Below are 21,657 nucleotides of genomic sequence, written 5' to 3'. Positions count from 1 at the left end.
AGGTTGAAATCTCACAAAAAATGTTTAACCCCGACGAGTTCACTTTGTTATGATTCATTAAAATATTTTACTTCAGCATGGAGTTCAGGGGCATCACTTTGTCTAGTTTAAATGCATTTCAACATGTACATTGGATGTGCATACTTGGAAAGTTATTTCTTATGTTGGTGAATATCAACGAATCATAAAACGAAAATAAAAATAGAAATGTACAAAAACTTTTAACACCATATTTTTTTATTCAACCTAGGTCAAAATCCTTCCATCTCAAGATTTTTCCTTTGAACCAAATCCCATAACAACAAACTGAATTCAACGAAGACAAGCAAAGCGAAATGTGGTTAAAAGAGTCTTGTACCGGAATGCTCTATGCGAACAGTACGTCATTGCAGCCAACCATAACGGTCTGAACACTGATTTGATAGACCTTATCGAGAAGAACGCATCGAAGGTAACATAAACTGTTCACATAATTCATGCATCATTATTTTGTTTTTGTGTCATTCGATAGATGAATGAAAGTGAATGATTATTAACAGTGCATCAGCAACGATCTAACACATCATTGTACCTTTCAGAAATGTGAACTATTCAGTAGATTTAAATTTGCATACATTGCTTTTTATGCGTGATATTATAATAAGAATGTACATTAGTATGATATCCTGAAATTATGACAACTATCCACCAGAGATCAAATTATATAGATGACCCAGTAAGGCCTTCAACAATGAGAAAATCCCATGCCGCATAGAAAATGAAAATGTAAAATAATTCAAACGAGGAACCTAACTATCTTATGTATGTACAAAAAAGAATAAGCAAAAGCAAATGTGATACACTGCGACAAAAATCACCATTGAAATATAGGTACATAAATTGGGACACGCACATGTAGAATGTAATAATGCTTTCATACGTGCAGAAAACGTTGTGCAAAAGATAATTTTGTCAATTTAAAAATACAAAGAATTGCAATATTACTAGTATCTCATATCTCAGCTTGTAGGTAAGATTGACAAGGGTGCAGAACAAGATATTGGCGATTTTGATTTAAAATAATTTCAGGTACCACGGGTAGCACTGAGCAGTTTTAGAGAGCTGAGAGATTATCTAAAAGAACCGATACCCAACCACCCTGACAGTGACATTCTGCTGATCAGGTCCTTTATTATTTGGTTGTCAGATGCATTGGCTCATGATACAGTTGAGGATTTAGAGCCTCCATCTTCTCCTCTGTTATACAGATCTGGTGAAGGACAAGGCAGAACCCCGGATGTATTAATTAGACTGTTACGGCAACATAAAACTACATTTACCACAATATTTATTTTATTATGCTGGTATGTTAAAATAACATATTTATTATTTATAGATTTTACTTGATTCGAATGGTTTAAGATATATATGACAATTAAAACAACGGTAGTAGTTTTTTTTATATCAAAATTGAAATTCGGTGCTAATAAAATTCGAACAAAAACATTCAAACAACACAGTACAAATCCTAATACCCTGTTTGTATGATCTGACCGATTTAAAAAACATTAAAGATTTTATCCTTTTTTATCTGAAGATTTGTAAAAATCCACAAAAGATCATCATGTGCATATTTCGTGTATTCAAATTTTACTGGCAAAATATTAAAGTCAGGTATTTAACCCAACAAACGTAAATAATTCTTCGATGCGTTTCATCTGGTAAACATTTCTGAAAGTTTCTGATACTGAAGTATCGGACCTGTCTCACATACACATTTATATGTTTTAAATGGTTTCCTTTTTAGGTTTTTAGTTGATTTTTTTTCTGGTGAAAGATAAGTTACCATTAACTATGCTTTTACATCTTATGACCAGTATTTTTGTTGACTGTTTTTTTTTGTCTTTTTGTTCGATTTTTGTGATTGCCTTGTTAGCTGATCATCGACGTATATGTCAGTTGATCGAATATTCAATTGGTATATATCGTTACGGTTTCTCTTTTAATGCTTCAGTTATTTCGGTTTTTCTGTGAAATACATTCCCTATAATATTAATCAAGCAATGTTACCTATTTCATTGGTAGAAAAGAGAAAAAAAGATTCAATTATTTTTTACATTTATTCTTAAATCTCTTGTAAGTTTTTTTCGGTATGTAAGGCGTGTAATTATGTCATCATTGTGTGAATGAAATTAATAATAATCGTAATTTCAAGCTGTAAATAAAAAAATAAAATAAAAACATTTCGTCTTCCTTGCTTAGTCCGTATCATTTTTCAGGGCTACTGGTATTAAATGTGACAAGATAAGTGGTGTCTGCAGGAGTGATGATGGAAGCACATTACTTCCATGCGCATGGGTAGCAGTTTTTATTAAAGACACGTGGCAGCTTGTTCATCCATATCGCATATGTCGAACACTATCAGGGAATATATCAAAAGACATGGTCAAATCTTATACTGAAGTCCATTCAGATACGAATGAGATTCTAAAGAAAACATTCTTAGATCATTATGTATTGTCAAATCCAGAACATTTTATTCACGAATGCTTTCCTGATGATGAAAAATGGCAGTTACTTCTTGAACCAATAACAAAAGAACAATTCTTAGACCAAGACATGTTCTTTCCTCCTTGGTGGAGAACGGGTCTAAAACTTACTACTCATTTGAGCCACCGAATAACCTGTGACGATGGTAGAATTACACTTGGTTTCATGGGAACATACGAATCCGTATATGAATTGGTACTTTGGTATAATTTAGAATTAGTTGAGACAGACTTAGATATAAAAATTGAAAATGATAACTTCTTACAAAAGTTTGTTTATCTTATCAGAAACGAATCAACCTGGACATGTGATATACTGTTTCCTTATACTGGTACCTACACACTTGTATTTTATGCCGGTAAATATGGTGAACCTCTTCTAAAAATACTCGCAGTTGATATCGATTGCAAGGTGTGTCATCCTGAACCCATGCCACTTCCTATTAACACTGGTGCTATTGGGCTGGGGCCTGGTCCTTTCATGTACTTCTCTGGGCTATCTCATCCGTCATACAGATCTGGAATACTGCACATCGATTTGAGCAGACATTTCCAGATAAAATTTCGGATAGATAATAGAATGTCTGAACTGATTTCCATAAAAGCAAATGTGTTGTCTTCAGAAGCAACATCAAACCATTCGGAGGATTACGAAGTGATCAATGAACTAACCCAGTGTTGTTTAATACGAAGAAGAACATACAAAGAAGTAGTGATTGACGTTTTCCCACCAGAATCACCAGGACAATACATTTTGCAGATTTGCACTGAAACAAATGGATATTTAGAATCTGAGACAAAAACAGCCTGTTACTATCTGTTGATCTACGACGAACTTCCTTTGCAAGAATCGCACGAGGTATATATACTCTTAACTGATGAAGATACTTTCAGAGCATAAAATGTAATTGCCTTTTGCATTAAATTCTAACACAAAACCATGAAAATCATTTTTTTTCTTGAATAAATACATTTCTTTGGACCGTACTGCATACAACACATTATGGTTGTTGAAGTGTGTTCTCTATTGTTTCTTGTTTCGCATTTTTGCTTTGATATTGCTTTTACTACTTCCTCTATTTTCTCTAGAAACCGTCGACCAAATAAAGAAATTTAACATTCAATTCTTGCCAAGGGTTAAAGTAGGATAAACAAGAATACATTGAACTCAACATTCAAATCACAGATTCAGGTAATATCGATACAATGAATTCAATATATGCTTTGATCTAATATAAATATATGTTTTTTTATAATTGTAGAACTGTGGTATCAGAGCTGCTCGAAAGATGTTAAATGCTTCAATAGAAGGCAAGAACGTCAACGAAATATTATTCCGTATTCAGGACCGTGCTAGCAAGAAAATAACAGAGGTCGACCTAGATGTTCAAAGAGCTAGAGGAAAAGCTGCAATTCTCAACATTAAACAAAGTAATGGAAGTTTTTTTTTAAATTTGATTTGTGTACTTCAAATAAGCTACACATACACATTCTTAATAGCAATGTAGGGCAACAAATCTTATTGCTTTTAGAATAATCATTCAGTCGGTCAACCAAGGATAACTTTGAATTTGCTATTTGATAAGGGACTTTCCGATATTAATTTTCCTTGGATTTAGGTATTTTTGTTATCTTCCCGTTTTTACGTTTTTTTTTCTTTTTATCACAGTAACTGCAATACAATGCTATTCAAAATAAAGGTACCAAAATTAATTTGATGCCTTTTGTGAACATTTAGAACTCTATCTATTTCTAATCTGAGGTGCTTGAAACTAACCTATGTATATTGAATAATACATAACGTAGAATAACCTTAAACCAAAAATTCAACACTGACATAAAAGAGGACACATATTAATCCAGTTTTAAAAAGAATTTACTCTAACTTCCTCTGCTAATTCAATTGTATATTTATTTAGAAAAACTACACAGAGGTCGAAAAGTGGCTGTTGATCCACGGCTGCATCATTCAAACATAGTAAGACAGTCGGAATATGAAGCAAGACTACATAGACTTATTAATCTTCTTGAAAGACTGATCTATTATCTACAGCATGGTGACAGCTCAGAAACATGGGCAACTGTAAGCAGACCACAATCATTAAACAAAGTAACAGTCGAAAAATCTAATGCAGTTAATCAAACAGTAAATCTGCTACTCACATTGTTCAGCAAGTCAGCTGAGAAGGAAAAGGTATGTATACATGTGTTTTTTTTTTTATTTATCAACAAAACACAATCCACGAAATACAAAATATTGCTTTTAATTAGTAAGTGATGGAATTTGTTCTAATTATTTTTCTGTTGATTAGATATTTTGTTGATTTAATGTAACTACAACATGTTTTGCTAGTCTCGAGTTTAGGACTTAAATATTCGTAAACTTAAGTTTGCTTAAATCATTTAATTTTGCCCAGAGATACATTAATCATGCTTACACCCAACTGTCATATAAGATATGAACTAAAGCATATTTTTCATTAAGTCCATGCGACAGAAAAGCAACATGGAAATCCCCCCCCCCCCCCCAAAAAAAAAAATTACATAAAGTCAATATAAATGAGAACTAAATAGTGTCCTAGATAAACAAATTAATCTCCATCATTAACAGCGAAAAATATGAAAAAGGATGAAAATAATAAATCAATTAAAAGAAAAACTGATTGAAAAATACAGTTGCAAATACACAATGCTGACTAACAATGTATCAAACATAGCATAAATAAACCAGAAGATAGTGGTTTTAAAGTAAACTCACTCTGCTGGCATCAACCTCATGGTGTATAATAATTCAATTTCGGCTAAAATCCTTCATTAAGGATGTTCGTTGCTCAGTTTCAACATAAATAACTTTTCATAAAACTAGTATGTATTGATAGGGAATAAATTGAGGAATCAAAAAATCAAAAAAAATAGGGATCAATGTGCTTCTTTTCGTGATATTAGCCATTGGATATTTGGAGGGAAAATGTTCTCTCTTGATTTTTCATAGCTTTATCATTGACCAGTTAAAGTTCTCAGATACTACTAAAAAAATAGAATTTTATAGACCTTTACAAATGACTTATAATGATACATGTAAAAGATTATAAAAAGAAAATTGGGGTTCATGGGGACATTTTTTGAAGGCATTCAAATGGATAAAACCAGAGGATTCCGAAAATCTGACAGAAATTCCAAAACATGACAAGCAGACATCCTAAAATATGTCAAACGGGAAATTATCAAAACGACAAAAAGATAGACTGAAGAGTATTATCCTCTGGCTTGATACCTGTGCTATATTGACAAGATTGGAAAAAAGAAAGAAAATGTTCATATACCCAAAACTTACAAATAAGAAACAAAACTTATGCAAGTGTTTATTTTGATTTGTTCTATTAAAAAAGATTTCGTACTAAAACTAATATACGGTCTTTGATATTTGCATATCAAACCTTCTGAAAAACCAATACTTGGTTAGACGTTTTCTTAGCCTACAGAGCGAAACGGAAAAGCTGGCAATTTGATACACAGTCTAACAAATATGTACATGCAATTGATAGATGAAGCATATTAAAGAATCAAACGTAATAAAACTGTTGTAGACGAAACGCGCGTCTGGCGTAAATACAAAATTTAATCTTAGTATCTATGATGAGTTTATATACATTGAACTGTCTTTAGGTTAAAGCAGGGACGAACTTCAGTTGACACAGCTTGTACTTAAAACAAACTGTTTTGTTGTGTTCTAGCTTTTTTTCAAAAAACATTTCAGGATACTGTTTGGTTGATTGAAGAACTCTCAAAAGAGCTGAAGCAGCACGGCTTTATTCTTTTACCAGAAGACATTAGACGAACAATGAATTTAATGGAAGATTTCACATTTAACCATCGAGTAAAGATTGCATCAGACATATTCAAATGCGTAAGTCGAAAGTAATCAAATTGGAAGTAGTTAATGTTTGTGCTGAATATTTTTACCATGCCTTGTACAGAGATTAGAAATTTTGATGTGATTTCGACCAAAGGACAAAGCACATGCACGGTTGGATAACAGATTTATCTATCATGAAATGAAGCTAGCTTTATCCTTTAACATCGTGCTTTGTTGCCATTTCACTGATTAATTCAACGTTTGGTGATTAGTTTGATCTCATGTGGATAATTGAGTACTGCCGAAATGCGTTTAGTCGACATACGACTCATCAGTGGCGTGCGAAAAAAGACAGAAGTTATAGAGTTAAAAAAACGAAAAAAAAATCGAAACAAAAATGTGCGAAAAACTGCTAAGCCAATATTTTGGGTTAGAATGACCTTAGTTGTCGAAAAATTTACCTGTTTTATATACAGCAAATGTATAGAGAATGTACATATTATGATTAATATTTCAATTCAACACATACTGAGGTGGTGTTATACCTTTAAGCTCAGTGTCGTATCAAGCACCCGCAAAGGCATCAGTCCAGTTTTTAAAATGCTTCAACGATTCAATGCTTACAATAATTTGTATGCAAGCGAGCAATACATCTACAGAAGACTCATTAATGATGCACGAATCAAAACAGTTGGAAGACAAACTCATATAATTAGGAGAGAGTATATGCTCGTTATCTATCAATAGTTTTTTTTCTTTAACTATATATATCATCTCAACCAATCACAAATATATTTTAACTTTATAGCGTACTAGTATTAATTTTAGCTGCATTAATGTTGTGCATTGATAGAAACAGATAACAGTGTTAATATATACTATTATCTGTTCATGTGAGTCATATTTCTTTTATTTTTGCAATTTTAAGGTAAGATGTAAAAGTTTTATGTGTAAGATTCGTAATTACCTTCATTGAAAACGTTTTTGCTCTAACGTTATTAAGGATGTGCGAAAGATACCAGAGGGACATTTACACTACATAAGTCGAAATTAAACTGTTGATGTGTATGTTATTTGTTAATCGTTTATTTTTTGTACATACAAAAAGGCCGCTAGTTATTCGTTTGAATTGTTTTACATTTTTCATTTCGTGCCATTTTATAGCTGACTTTACGATATGAGCTCTGCTCATTGTTGAAGGCCGTACGGTGACCTATAAATTCTGTGTCAATTGGTCTCTTGTGGAGAGTTGTCTCATTGGCATTCATACCATATCTTCTATTTTATATTGACAACGCCATGGCTAAACATTTTCATTTTAGAGAATGTGTGATAAAATGATTTGTTTATTACAGGTTAACGAGATAGTAACATTGCTGATAAGTGAATGGAATGCGTTAGAAAGATAGACATATTCAAAAAGGCAACAGTATGACTGAACTGCAAAGATTTTATATTTCTAATATGTAGCTTAATATCTACATTAAACCTAGTATGTTATCTCCAACAATCCTTGGCCATTCGTTATCTTCGAAACTATTTCAAAGTCCTTTCTCGAAAAAAAAAATCCTCAAATTTATACGGGCGCCGTCACAAGATTGTAAATCCTTATAAAAATCTGTATCACAGATATCCTGGTAAATGTTGCAATTAACATTACTACAATCCCATCCTGTTCTTTAATACTGATGTCATCGCACGAGACTTGTTAACAATCTTTACGGTTGATACATGCATATGTAGAGCAGAACCTTCTCACACTTCCGATGCATCTGCATCTCCGCTAGCTTTTATTTTAAGTGGTTCGCGTTGCTCTTGCTTTTTTTATGTTATACTTTGTGATTTTAAATGTATCGATGATTGTGTTGTTTTAACTGGTCACTCTCTTGTCTAAACTTTGTCCTAAAAAGTCAAAATTTCACATTCGGTCAATTTAATTGGCAGTGGTTTTAAAATTTACATGGTCGATGTTTTAAATATTTGGTCATTTGGACATTAATAGTAATTTGGTAGTGGGTGATGTTTAATCACTTCACATCTCATCAACATACTGTAAATGAGTAGGAGCTGTATCTGATTAACCTTCCGGAGCACCTGAATTTACTCCTGGTATTTGGTGAGGTCTGTATAGCTCGAGATCAGTCTTTAGTTTTCAACGTAGTGATGTGTTGACAAATTTTATGTCGTTTTTTCTGGTTTTTTTTCTCGTTTTTTCTATGGTGTTGTCTGTTCCTATTCGATTAATGTATTTTGAATCTCTCTTTAATATTCTATACATCATTTTACACAGTTGATAAAAAAACACATATGTACAAAACCTTTAGAAGAATCACAATTAGAATTGAAATTACAAAAGGAAAATAAAAATATGTACAATTCACCGGGAATTATTAAAACACTGAGACGTTGGGGCAATGTTTATGGAAATGTCACGTTAAAACATTTGATTCTGAGGTTCACTACAGTTATGCATTGGTATCTTTTATATTGCACATGGTCTTACTTCTACGTATGAATTCTAATTTCCACTTTGCTACCTTTTTTGTTTTTTGCGATGATACATTTAAAACGTAGAAGTCTTAGATCCTGCAAAGAAGACTAACAACGAGGAGGGACAGGTACATTAGTATTCTGATTTAAAAAGTATAATCGTGAAAGTATTGAACTCTGAGGAAAATTTAAATCGGATATGGCAAAATCAAAAGCTTAAACACATCAAATTTAAAAGAATGGATAACAACTGTCATATTCATGACTAGGTACAGGCAGGATTTTTTTTTGTAGATAAGGGTGAATTCAATCTGGTTTTATAGCTAGTGAAACATCTTACTTGTATAATAAAACACATTGTGTCAGATCATATTTTGGTGTCTTCTGATTTTATTGAGTTTAATGAAACTGCTACATATAAATTACGTACACCACACTTAATGCTTAGTATACTTCATTTAGATTTAAACAAATACATATGAGTAAAACATTCAGATGAAAGCAGTTAACCAATCTCAATATCAAAACTGAAAATTGTTTAATAAAGATTGAGCAAAATCTATAACCGATGTGCACCTGAAGGGTAAGTAGTTACTCTTCTTTTTATGACACAAAGCTACATTTATGGCCATATATTATACTATTTTAGTTCTGACTAAATCTATAAAAAAAAATGCCTCTATGAAGTCTTATTACTACAGAATGACATTTGAGATTATTGTCAAACTCGAGATAGACTTTCTGATTGCAAGTTTCAACATTATGTTTCGATTTTATTTTATTTCCCAAACGAATCGGCAGTGGTTATCCATACATCTTGTTGAAATGTGAAGGTAAATGATTTTGCATTTATTCACCAGAATGGTCTCGATACCCGGATACAGACACATACACAAAAAGTAAAATAAAAAAAAAAAAAACACCGAGGAAAATTCAAAACATAAGTCCTTCATCAATTGGCAAAATCAAAAGATAAAACACATCAAACGAATGGACAACAACTGTCATATTCTTGACTTGGTATAGGCATTTATAATGAAGAAAATGGTAGATTGAACCTGGTTTTATAGACAATCGCATCAAATTCAATTATATTGACAACGATCTGTGAACAACTACAGTCATAATACAGTTTATGCAACAGAATGCCTTTTTAAGGGGCGTATCACCAGGGGTGCGGTTAGTATCTTAGTTGCTTCGGAGGACTACGTAGATTTCGACTACTGAACCAATGCGAATGACCGACAAATTACAATAATATGCAAAACGTTCGTCTCAGGTTTTGTAGTCCCACTATCCGAAAGGATATCGCGGACTTTAATCTACCTATCGTATGGTTACATATCTGTTGTCCGTTTTGCTTTCTGCTAAATATATCTAGATAGCCAAAATGGCGTCTACGTTAGTTGAATATTAAAGCCTCGGAGCAAATCGTTCAACGAATTTAGATATCTCAGACAAAGCGGTTATAGATATAGGAAGATGTGGTGTGATTGCCAATGGGACAACTCTCCATTCAAATAGCAATTTATAAAAGTAAACTATTATAGGTAAATGTACGGCTTCAACATGAAGCCTTGTAGTCCGGCCGATTGGTGCAGATATAGAGCAGAATTGCTCACTTGATGAGGAAAGCATGAAACTTGGCATAGTAGTTCTTGGTTATATATCCTTTGATTTCAGCTATGGACCCACTCTGAAAAATCCAATATGGCTGCCATTTTCAAGATGGCGGAAAAACGGTATAAAATTCAAGATTGTCCTAAAAGTATTCTATATAATTTCGGAAATTAAAGTAATGATTCTTTAAAAATGGACTTCATGTTCTTGAATTTGTTATCAATTAATTCAAAAGTATAAAACAAATAATTTGGGTATTTCTATAACACATAAGTTGCAAATATAGCTGCATATACAAAAACAAATAGTGAAATTCAAAATGTTAACCAATATCATAATGTTACATTCTTTAAACGCTTTCAGTTTTAATGGTTGGAATGAAATAGGTTGAAACGAGTCGATTGACATTAATATAGGTCGGATAAATGTGATGGAATAGTAGGCACCTTGTCTCGTGTCTCTTCAATGCCACGTCTTACGTCACTCATCGCGTTTGCATCTGCCGTACCCACTACATCGACAAATTATTCTATGTAATCAATAGGTGTACCTTTCTTCAGGCGGATTAGACGATTGCCATCATTTAAAATGGTTAAGGGGCAACTATTTCCTTTTCCAACTACTTACGTAACCAATTTACATCATTTCATTGAGCATGGTCCTAAAATGCACTCCTGGTCAGCACTTTTATTAGTCTTAATGGTAACAGTCATGTTTGAATTTGGTGGAACTGTGATGGTTCGTTTTATGCAAACTAGCTGAGTTAAAATCTCGTTTCCACTATTAACAAATGACGCATTTATCTCTTTATTGTTAATGGTAATTGTGGGACTACTCAGGTTTATCACTGCGATCGTCTGTTAATGGCTCTTTGCACACATCCCATTGTATGTTTACTCTATTAATGTCGAGAGTCGTTCCTTATAATCTTCTCAATAACAAGCTGTTAACTTCACCACATAGCGTTACGTTCTCCAAATCTCAATTTTCTACCGGAATTAATTTCTCATTTACTAATGTTATCATTGCAGCAGAGTCCACAATCATGCTCACATTCTGGTCATGTGTAGTACCTCGTACTACTAAGCTCTTTCAAATGGTTCGTCTGATGACAATATTGGACGAGGCAGTGGGCCTCTGTTCGATTGTGTGATAAGATGATGTTTCATTGCCAATAGACTTTGGAATCTGTGTTGTCCTACTGGTCCGACCCTTTGCTCCATTGTTGAGGTTACACTTTGATTTGTTCCGTATCCTGGTGAAGGTGACCGTTGTCTGAAATATTCGGGATTTCTGGAGTTTGTCCGTGGAGATGCTAACCGTTGTCTTTAGGGACTATATGATCTCTAGCTTAGTGGGGGTGTTACTGATCGATAGGCATTAAGCTTGGATGTACTTCTATCTGCCGATTTACCGCGATTGTATTGCTCAATAGATCTTCCACGTTTATATTGATCAGGTGTTCTTCCATTGAACTGGTGATCTTCCATGATTATTTTATCAGAAGAACCGAGATTATATTGATCGGCCAATCCAGTGTGAGGTTATGCAACTCATAATCCAAAGGACTGCTCATATTTTGTTTAACGGTGGTCGATGGTCATAATTGGCACTTTTTTATCCATATATCGCCATCTGGTTTGCTTTTGAGGTTTTCACGTGTTTAAACGCCTTGTTGAATGTTTCTAGGTTCCTCTCTATTACATGCCTTGAAGATTCTTTGTCTTTACATCCTCGACGGAATGTTTTGGTTGCAATCTGGTTTGATCGTCTTCCTTGCTGAAGCGCTGCTCCAAATGAATGCTTTTTAAGGCCTTGGAATCATCATCTGTGTTTACCATGCGAGCATACGCAAAGCCAACATCGGCCTGGCAATCTGGGGCCTACACACATTTTTCCTGATTTCCCATTGTCATCTACCGGCAGTTCGTTCAAATTGGTAAATGAGCGCCTCCCAAGAAATGGATCCTCTTCAATTGAGTTTTTAAATTTGTGGCAGCTGTGGGCTTCGGCTCCGGTCCCTTGCTCAATGATTTTCTTGCCACATGGCATATTCTCTCTCCAGGGAAGAGTCTGAAGAAGAGGTGTTGTCACACTCTTTTTCTTTCCTCTGCCCTTTCCTGGATCGGTCAATAGAGCCAACTTGATGTTATGGGAAGCATATTAGAGCTCCAGAAGCGGACGAGGTTGTCATAATTGGAGTGATAAATGTGGGATTTGCCATTGACTCGACAGGGATGATACCGTAAGTAGGCACTGCATTCAACATTGGAGAAACTTGATAGAATTCATTTGCAGCTAATTGTTTCTGTAATGGTGTGCTGATCTAAACCAAATATTATTGACTCATAGTAGATGGTTAGTGTGCGTAAGAAGACACATAAGCCTTTTGCTGGTATCCTTGATTAGTACTAGAGGTTTATAGTATGTTCTTAAATGGAGATTGTTGTTGAATAATTTGAACTGTCTCATGCAGGGCCAAGGGCCCTGACATAGGACTTTTGACTTAAGGCGAAGACACCTTCAACAGAGTTGGCACGGTTTATGGTTCATGCGAACTACAATTGTGGAAAGACCCACGGCATGGATTTTGATGTGTACTTTTGGTAAACTTGCGTTGTACTGGCTAAGGTCAAATTTTGGCTTAGATGATGTGTCCATTGCAGTAAATATTAACTTCTTTATTTCGATTGTCCACTGATTCATTCACAACAGATGCCAGTTGTTGGAAGGTACCCTGCTGTTCAAATGCACTTTGAAATAGAACTGCGTCTCCTTCCTCAGTTGTTGTCAGCTTGTCCATTCGTCTCACCACAACATTGACTATCTTATTGGTCTGACCATCACTTCCGCCAAGCAATTATTACTAGCCTTGTGGTCTATCCTGTCTTCAGACTGCTGAAGTTGCTGAGATATTGCTTTCACCTGTTTGTTATTGATATTCATTGCCACTTTCTGTTCAGCTTGAAACGTAATGAGACCAACACATATTTTATATATTCGCACTTCGCTCTGTTTTATATTGCGGTAAATATCAACTGTTCTTTTAGCATTTGATTTTCTATCTGTTAAATATTCTTGGTACAATTGTTTAATAGTCATTTCTGAGCTGTCCTCTGTTAAAGCGTCTTCAGCTGTGGGTTTCTCAATATCACCAAGTGATTTAGTTTCTTCCATTTCAATGTTCTTGTCCTTGTTGTCCTCAATTCCTGCCATTTCACTGATATGTGTTTAACTGATTCTCAATTCAGTTTAATGTCTCAAATTGCAAAATATTGCGACCAAAAGATAAGATAGGCACTGAATAATATCTTAAGGCAGATAAATCCCAAATTACAGCTTTTATGTGTGACCCAAGACAACAAATAGTGCAGCTTTTAATGAAAGCTACTACTGCAGCTTTTTATGAAAGCTACTACTTTGTGTATGGAATGACAAGCAAGGCAAAATCAGAAAGGATAGAACTGGGACAGATACCAAATGACACTATACATCAATAAAATGCTTATATTCAGGTCAATTCTCAATAATGAATATTTGCTTATTTTTCAAGGCGGCCATTTTGAAAATAGCCGCCATTTTGTATTTCAAAGATAGAACAAAACAAAATCTTGCTAAGTACACCAAGTCATTCAAATATGTTGATTTTTGTGCACCCAGCACCAAATCCACTGTGGTTTGTGCAATACTGGAAAATATTTTAGAACGTACGGCAGCCATCTTGAAATAGGCCGCCATATTGAATTTTGAGGATGGGTCCATAGCTAATATTGCTCAGTACACAAAAATGTACCATCATGCAAAAATTGGTGCTTTCCTCATTATTTGAGCAATTTTTTCACCGATCGGCCGGACTATTGGCTCACACCGAATAACAAGCTATAAAGTGCCCCAAACTTACTAGTGTAAAACCATTCAAACGGGAAAACCAACGGTCTAAACTATATAAAAAAGAGAAACGAGAAACAAGTATAAATTACATAAACAAACGACAACTACTGTACATCAGATTCCTGACTTAGGACAGGTGCAAACATTTGCAGCGGAATAAAACGTTTTAATGGTACAAAACCTTCTTCCTTTTCTGAAACAATAGTATAACATCACAACATAGAAAAAACACACGATAAAATATCAATCGGAGGGCTTAACTCAATCAAAAAACGTAAATAAACACACTATATATATTTTCAACAATATTGAACGTAACCCAGTCCATTAGAAAGCACATTTATGTTCTCATAACATATCATTGATATATTCCTTTTCTTTTTATTTCATCTGGATTTGTTGAACCCCTAGGCAACGAAAAGCTCGGACCTAATTTATAAAAAAAAACAGTTTACAAAAAACGAATATCAAGAATATGACAGACATAAAACAACGACAACCAATGAAAAAAACATTAGCAGGAAAATAAAGATAGTGTCGTGATTAAATATGGGTGTGCGTAGGCAAACCTACCACTAACCTTGACACTGGTGTAACAGCATAACATACACATATATTTTACATTGGTGTAACTCAAAATATCGGTACGAGACACAAAGACAACTAACATAAAATAAACACAAAAGAACGATATAAGTGTACACACAGTTACTGGTTGCTTATTTAAAGATAAGTACATGTACAACTAAATACAATTCCCGTTCAGTTTAAGAAGCGTGTTAAATGACAATCTTGACAGCGTTTTTGTGTAAAAAGTAAATATAATTACCGACTTTCATCAACTTGTCTTTTTTAATAGCACATTCATTTTAGAGCGTGTTTAATTATAATCTTGACAGCGTTCTTTTGTAAAAAGAAACTATTTTATATATTCATTGACTTTCATGAACTTGCCTTTTCCGATGGCACTATCATATTCAGTTTTAGAAGCGTACTAAATTACAATCTTGACAGTGTTCTTGAATAAGAAGAAAATATAACAGCCAGGAGAGACTGGTAACCGGGGCATTAGGCTTGGCAAATCAAAGTGCATCTCCTGTGAAGGGGAACCCATTTTACACGCTATGGAACGATATATACTAAGACACCCTCGGGGCTGTGCGAGAGCGAGGGAGGATGAACAGCCCATAGGACAGGATCAGGAAACGACTATGGAACAGACAAGGACAACGAACCAGAACAACGGATGTAAATGTTTTTGTGGTAAAGTCTGTAAGAATTCTAGAGGTTTGAAGATCCATCAAAGCAGAATGAAATGTGTGCAACCCCATTCTGTCAATCAACGCACAGAGAGATCTGGTCAGACGGAAGAGGAGACCATCCAGGAAACAAACCACAGTGATGATAGCCTCCCTATGACCCAGGGTGAGGATGAGCACGAGGAACAGCCTACAGAGGTAGAACAACTTGACGAGGCAGAAGAGATAGAGAGGATAGAACCAACAGTCCATAGAGAAGACGGGATAGAAACAACAGTCCGTAGAGAGACAGGATAGAGCCAACAACCCGTAGAGAAGAGAATGAGCCACGCAAAGAGAAGATCAAATGGCCAACGAATGCAGACAAAGCAGCTTGGAAAGCTCTTGACGAAGATTTGGAAAACATCTTAGAGGCAACATTAGCAGGCAGTGTAGACAGAAAGATAACACAAATGACGTCCATTATTTACAGTGTAGGAAAGGATAGATTTGGAGTGGTACCACAAGGGAAACAACCAACAAAAGAAGGCCATAGTAACCGGAGACAGAAGAAGATCAAGGAATTGAGAGGAGACTTGAGAAGGTTAAAGAAGAGATACAAAGTCGCCAATGAGAATGAAAGGTTACCATTACAGCATGTAAGAAAGGAAACTAGGGAGAAACTTAAGACACTTACAAGAGCAGAAACTCATAGAAGAGATAGAAAGAAAAAGGCAAAGGAGAGAGCAACATTTACAGCAAACCCATTTCAGTATATGAAGCGATTATTTGGAGTGAGAGGATCTGGTAAACTGGAAAACTCGAGGGAAGAAGTGGAAGAACATCTCATTAAGACCCACAGCGATGAGAGACGAGGAGAAGACCTGGAAGAGTGTGAGAAATTGTTAACACCAGAGGAGCCAAAAGAACAGTTTGATGAGTCAGACCTGAAGTTCCAAGAAGTGCAGGACGTAGTGCGAAAGGCAAGAGCAGGGTCAGCTCCAGGACCAAATGGTATTTCATATAGGGTATATAAGAACTGTCCCAGACTGATCAGAATGTTGTGGAAGCTATTAAAAGTAATTTGCATTGGAGAAGGAGAAAGATGAAAGAGTCTTGGTACAAGGCAGAAGAATGTTTTATACCAAAAGAAGAGAACTCAAGGAAAGTTGAACAGTTTAGAACCATCTCCCTATCGAACATTGAGGGGAAGATATTCCTGGCAGTTTTAGCAAGGAGAACGACGAGGTACCTGTTTGGCAACGAATATATAGACATCGAAGTCCAGAAAGGAGGCATGCCTGAAGTATCTGGTTGCATCGAACACACCAGCGTTATGACACAGATTTTAAGAGAAGCAAAGGAGAAGAAAAGTGACTTAGCAGTGTTTTGGCTAGATCTGGCTAATGCTTATGGGTCCATACCTCACAATCTAGTAGACCTGACATTGGAGAGGTATCATGTTCCACCAACTATCAGAACTATGCTGCGAAAGTATTTTGACAAGATTGAAATGAGGTTCACAGCTGGAGACTTCACCACAGCTTGGCAGAGACTTGAAGTTGGAATATTAACGGGGTGTACAGTATCAGTAGTCCTGTTTGCAGCAGCAATGAACTTAATTGTAAAATCAGAAGAAAAACCAAGTAGAGGACCATTATTGTCATCAGGGGTCAGGCAACCACCAGTAAGAGCTTTTATGGATGATATGACAGTGACAGCAAAAACAGTCATAGAGGGAAGATGGACTTTAGAGGAATTGGAAAGGATGATTAAGTGGGCCAGAATGAAGTTCAAACCAAGTAAATCTAGAAGTTTGATAGTGGGGAAAGGCAAAGTGCAAGATGAGACATTTGAGTTAGCAGGTGAAAAGATACCAACAGTTGGAGAGAAACCAGTGAAATGCCTAGGTAAAAAGTTTGATGCAACACTAGCAGATATGGTAAACATGGGTGAAGTTCAAGTGCAATTGGTAGAATGGCTGACGAAGATAGACAAAAGTGGGCTCCCAGGAAGATATAAGGCCTGGATATATCAACATGGGGTCTTACCAAGAATACTGTGCCTATTACTAGTTTACAAATTCCCGTTGTCCAAAGTGGAGGCCTTAGAGAGAAAGATCAGTGCATGCCTAAGAAGATGGTTGGATGTGCCAAGAAGTTTCAGCAGCATTGGATTGTACAGCACCAATGAAGGCATTGACAGAAGAGTATAAAGTTACAAAGACAAGACAGGTTATGACGTTGAGAGACAGCAAAGATGCTAAAGTGAGAGGAGCCAACGTAAAGATCAGGACAGGAAGAAAATGGAAAGCAAAGGAAGCAGTTACGGAAGCTGAGACCAGACTAAAGCACAGTGTCATCGTTGGTGTAACAGCAGTTAGTAGACAGGGATTTGGTATGACAACAAAACCAAGGTGGGATACAGCAAATGAGAAGGGACGGAGGGAACTGGTTCAACAGGAAATACGACAGATGGAAGAAGAGAGTAGGAAAGTTAAGGCAGTAGAAATGAAACAGCAGGGTAGTTGGTTGAATGGGCAATAAGCTAGAAGCAGGACTTTGACCTAGAGCGAGATTTGGAGTATGGAGGATACAGATTGAGTTTTCTCCTAAGATCAGTGTATGATGTTTTACCAAGTCCATCAAACCTCTATACCTGGGGGTTGATAGAAGACCCAACATGCACCTTATGCAAAGACAAACCAGCATCTCTACAGCATGTGTTGTCAGCATGTCCAGTCGCACTGAAAGATGGAAGATATACATGGAGGCATGACAGTGTATTGAAAAGAATAGAAGCAAAGTTGGATACCACCAGGAGAAAGAAGAGAAAGATGCAGAAGAACATCATGTTTGTAAATTTTGTGAGGGCTGGAGAAAAGAAAGACAACCAGGCGGAATGTTTAGGGATACTTGGAACAGCATCAGACTGGCAGATGACAGCAGACATACATCAACGCATGAGTTTCCCAGCAGAAATAGCAGCAACATCGCTAAGACCAGATATAGTCATTTGGTCACAGGGAACTAGGCAGGCGGTATTGCTGGAACTAACAGTCACATGGGAAGACAGAATAGAGGAAGCTTATGAAAGAAAGAAGGCAAAATACCAGCAGCTAGTAGAGGATTGCAAACAGCGGTGATGGAGGACGTGGTGTATGGCAATAGAAGTCGGATGCAGGGGATTTGCAGGACAGTCAATTAGGCGGGCACTTAGGACCTTGTGAGTGGTAGGAACAGAGAGGAAGAAACTGATTACAGAAGTGTGTAGAGAAGCAGAAGTGGCATCACAGTGGATTTGGAGGAAAATAGACGAAGTGTGGAAAAGTGCAAAGTGATAGAACAATGAATAGTTATTGTGTAGATAATGGACAGATATAGATATACAGAACAGCATTCAGTTACAGAAGAACAGCAATGACATCAGCTGAGACATCGGAGCCGTGTAGGCCATCCAGTTCCAGGTTCAGATTGATCACCTGAGCCGGCGCACCTCTGGAGGTTGTTGTGGAATAGCGCCGAAACAGCCAAGGAAGGAGGACTCCATTTGATGATGGAATTGGATCAGCATTCCTTTGATGTTTACAAGGTAATAACTACTGACTTTTATAATTATTTTTTTTTCGATGGCACTATCAAGTTCAGTTTAATAAGCTTGCTAAACTACTATTTTGACAGCGTTATCGTGTAAGAAGAACATTTAGTGACTTACTCACCTGAACTTGTCTTTTTAATAGCACTATCGCAGGGTTCTTTTTTTAAAGACAACAGAGGGTTTGCCGTTAATTTATTTTTTTTCATGTAAGCAGACAGAACTGTATCTACTGTGGAAATAAACTCATCATAGATACCAGTACTAAATTTTGTATATACGCCAGACGCGCGTTTCGTATACAAAAGACTCAGCAGTGACGCTCGAATCCAAAAATTAGTTTAAATTTCTTTTTCTCACAATGTATAAACACTTCCATATGTGTTTTATTTAGATCTAGTCAGCCAATTTTGTCGGCAGTCGTGAATTGCATTTAGTTCTTTAATTAAAGATTTGAATTGATTTTATTTTTGATTTTCTAGTACATAGTTTCCCCGTATAAGTTAATGTGTTAGGTTTATCAGGCATACTGTTAGGTATATACATTTGTATCTATCCGTCTAATAAAACTGTGTTTAAATTAAAATTAAAAAAAGCATTGCATATATTATATACTATTGTTGTGGAGTCATGTACAATAATTGTACGTTATCTTATCATTTAATGTATATTTTTTTTTATGTATTTAGTATTGAATTTATTCATGCAATAGTTTTCCAATAGCTGTTGAATAAATGAGATAATTGAAACAACTCTTTTATTTGATATACACATGTATGGCTAATGCCCTTTGTATTCTTTCACCAGCACGGCAATTAAATCTGGACATTATTTTATGTCGTCATTTTAAATATAAAAAAATCAATTTTGAACAAAAAAGTTTTGCATATCTCTAACATTCATTAAATAATTTGTGAAGGACATTCTAAACCAAAATCGAATTTAATATAAAAAAAATCATTCATCTTGATTGTTCTTTGTTGTTGTACAAAAACATGCAAATCTGTTATAGTTAACATCAATACCTTAGATATTTAAAAATGTAGAACGGAATGAGATTTTTACTCTCTCTATAAAATGTAAAAAAAAACACACTTTGTGACCATTTGTTTACTTAGATTTTAAGCTTACATATTCCACCAAGTTACAAATCTTCGATATTGACTACGAGTAAAAACATGGGACATACCTCGCACGATTATCAAAAGTTATGCTCTTCTGCTGATGTTTTACTTAAATATCTGAAAAACGGATAGACTGAATTAGCTGAAAATATCAATTCCAAAGACTTTACTTGGCTGAGCAATTTGTTTACTTGAATCAAAAAGTGTACAAGATTTTAGACCCCTATAATTTGCCATTCCAAACTTCCGTCCTATTTGGAAGGACAAACTTATCAGAAGAGTTGCAAACAATACCACAAACTCCTTTGTTTTTTAGATAACGCTCAAAATATGACGTCTGCGTACGTTTGCATCAACACGACACACTCCCTTGTTATTGTAAACTGTCAGATAATAAAAGATAGCTATAACACGAGAAGAATTAAAATGATGATAAGCTAATTTGACCATACACTGTGAGAACGCACGATAGTAATTTGAATCCACAAAGAATTGCTGGCTGGTATAAAGTACTCCATTACTACATATCAGCTTAGTTTTCTTGTTTTGCTTTGTCATCAGATTTTGACTCTCCAAATCACTTTTTACATTTAACTACTAATATGTATATCAGGTACACGAAGAAGATGAGTCCAGCATTTATTGTCAATTAGTTAATTCAGTTAGGAGCTTTAGTCGGAAGACACCAAAGAGAAACATTTGAACTCATCAGTCAAAAACTAGCAATCAACCACACCTAAATGTATTTCATCCTTCCACTACACGATTAATTAAAGAAATATATAAGCACACTATATTCAAACCCTGCAAAATGTTTAATGGAGGCATTGCGAAACAACATATCCTGAGTCTCTCAGGAGCCTGCGTATTTACTGTGTTTTTGAAAATCATGTAAAACAAGGTTTAAATCATTATAAGTAGTAATCTGTGTAAATATCCTCATAATGATTGCGGCCAATTTTGGTTAAACATGTCCCAGTAGTTAAATTAAAAGCAGTCACCTTATTTTAGTCTTTAATGGATGACAGATTCGTCGTATACATTTCTTAATCAAGGTACTTTTTGGGAATATGTGTCTAAGTTTAGTTCTATTTATCTCAGTAGATTTATTTGAAAAAAGATTTGTAAAAGATTAAAAGTTTACGAAAAATCTACTACAAAATGGGTAAATAGACAATATTGGCCATGTTGTCCTATTTGTAGAAGGTACTTTGCTGAACATTATTGATGTTTACAATTTATCTGTATATATAGTTATATTCTCGTTAATAACCAAAAAAATGCAAAACGTCCATAAAATTGCCAGTTCAGGGACA

General features: G+C 35.2%; 3 protein-coding genes across 3 annotated transcripts; all 3 read left to right on the top strand.

The window, feature by feature from the left end:
- The first annotated feature begins 1,063 nt into the window (after positions 1–1,063).
- Positions 1,064–7,884, top strand: LOC139500037 (lim and transglutaminase domain protein ltd-1-like). Its single transcript, XM_071288746.1, has 6 exons — positions 1,064–1,343; positions 2,259–3,387; positions 3,791–3,959; positions 4,448–4,722; positions 6,286–6,435; positions 7,740–7,884. Exons 2-6 carry the CDS (start codon positions 2,422–2,424, stop codon positions 7,791–7,793), a joined length of 1,614 nt encoding a protein of 537 aa, XP_071144847.1. The 5' UTR covers positions 1,064–1,343; positions 2,259–2,421; the 3' UTR covers positions 7,794–7,884.
- An 8,212-nt stretch (positions 7,885–16,096) lies between these two features.
- LOC139500250 (uncharacterized) lies at positions 16,097–16,732 on the top strand. The gene has a single exon (XM_071288989.1). It carries the CDS (start codon positions 16,097–16,099, stop codon positions 16,730–16,732), a length of 636 nt encoding a protein of 211 aa, XP_071145090.1.
- Positions 16,733–17,860: 1,128 nt separating this feature from the next.
- Positions 17,861–18,768, top strand: LOC139500248 (uncharacterized). The gene is made up of 2 exons (XM_071288988.1): positions 17,861–18,146; positions 18,245–18,768. The coding sequence occupies exons 1-2, from the start codon at positions 17,861–17,863 to the stop codon at positions 18,766–18,768; spliced, it is 810 nt and encodes a 269-aa protein (XP_071145089.1).
- Positions 18,769–21,657: the final 2,889 nt, after the last annotated feature.

Source organism: Mytilus edulis, chromosome 13 (genome assembly GCF_963676685.1).
Source record: "Mytilus edulis chromosome 13, xbMytEdul2.2, whole genome shotgun sequence".
NCBI lineage: Eukaryota > Metazoa > Mollusca > Bivalvia > Mytilida > Mytilidae > Mytilus > Mytilus edulis.
The sequence above is the reverse complement of the archived record's forward strand: the minus strand, read 5'-3'. Positions and strand labels throughout refer to the sequence as shown.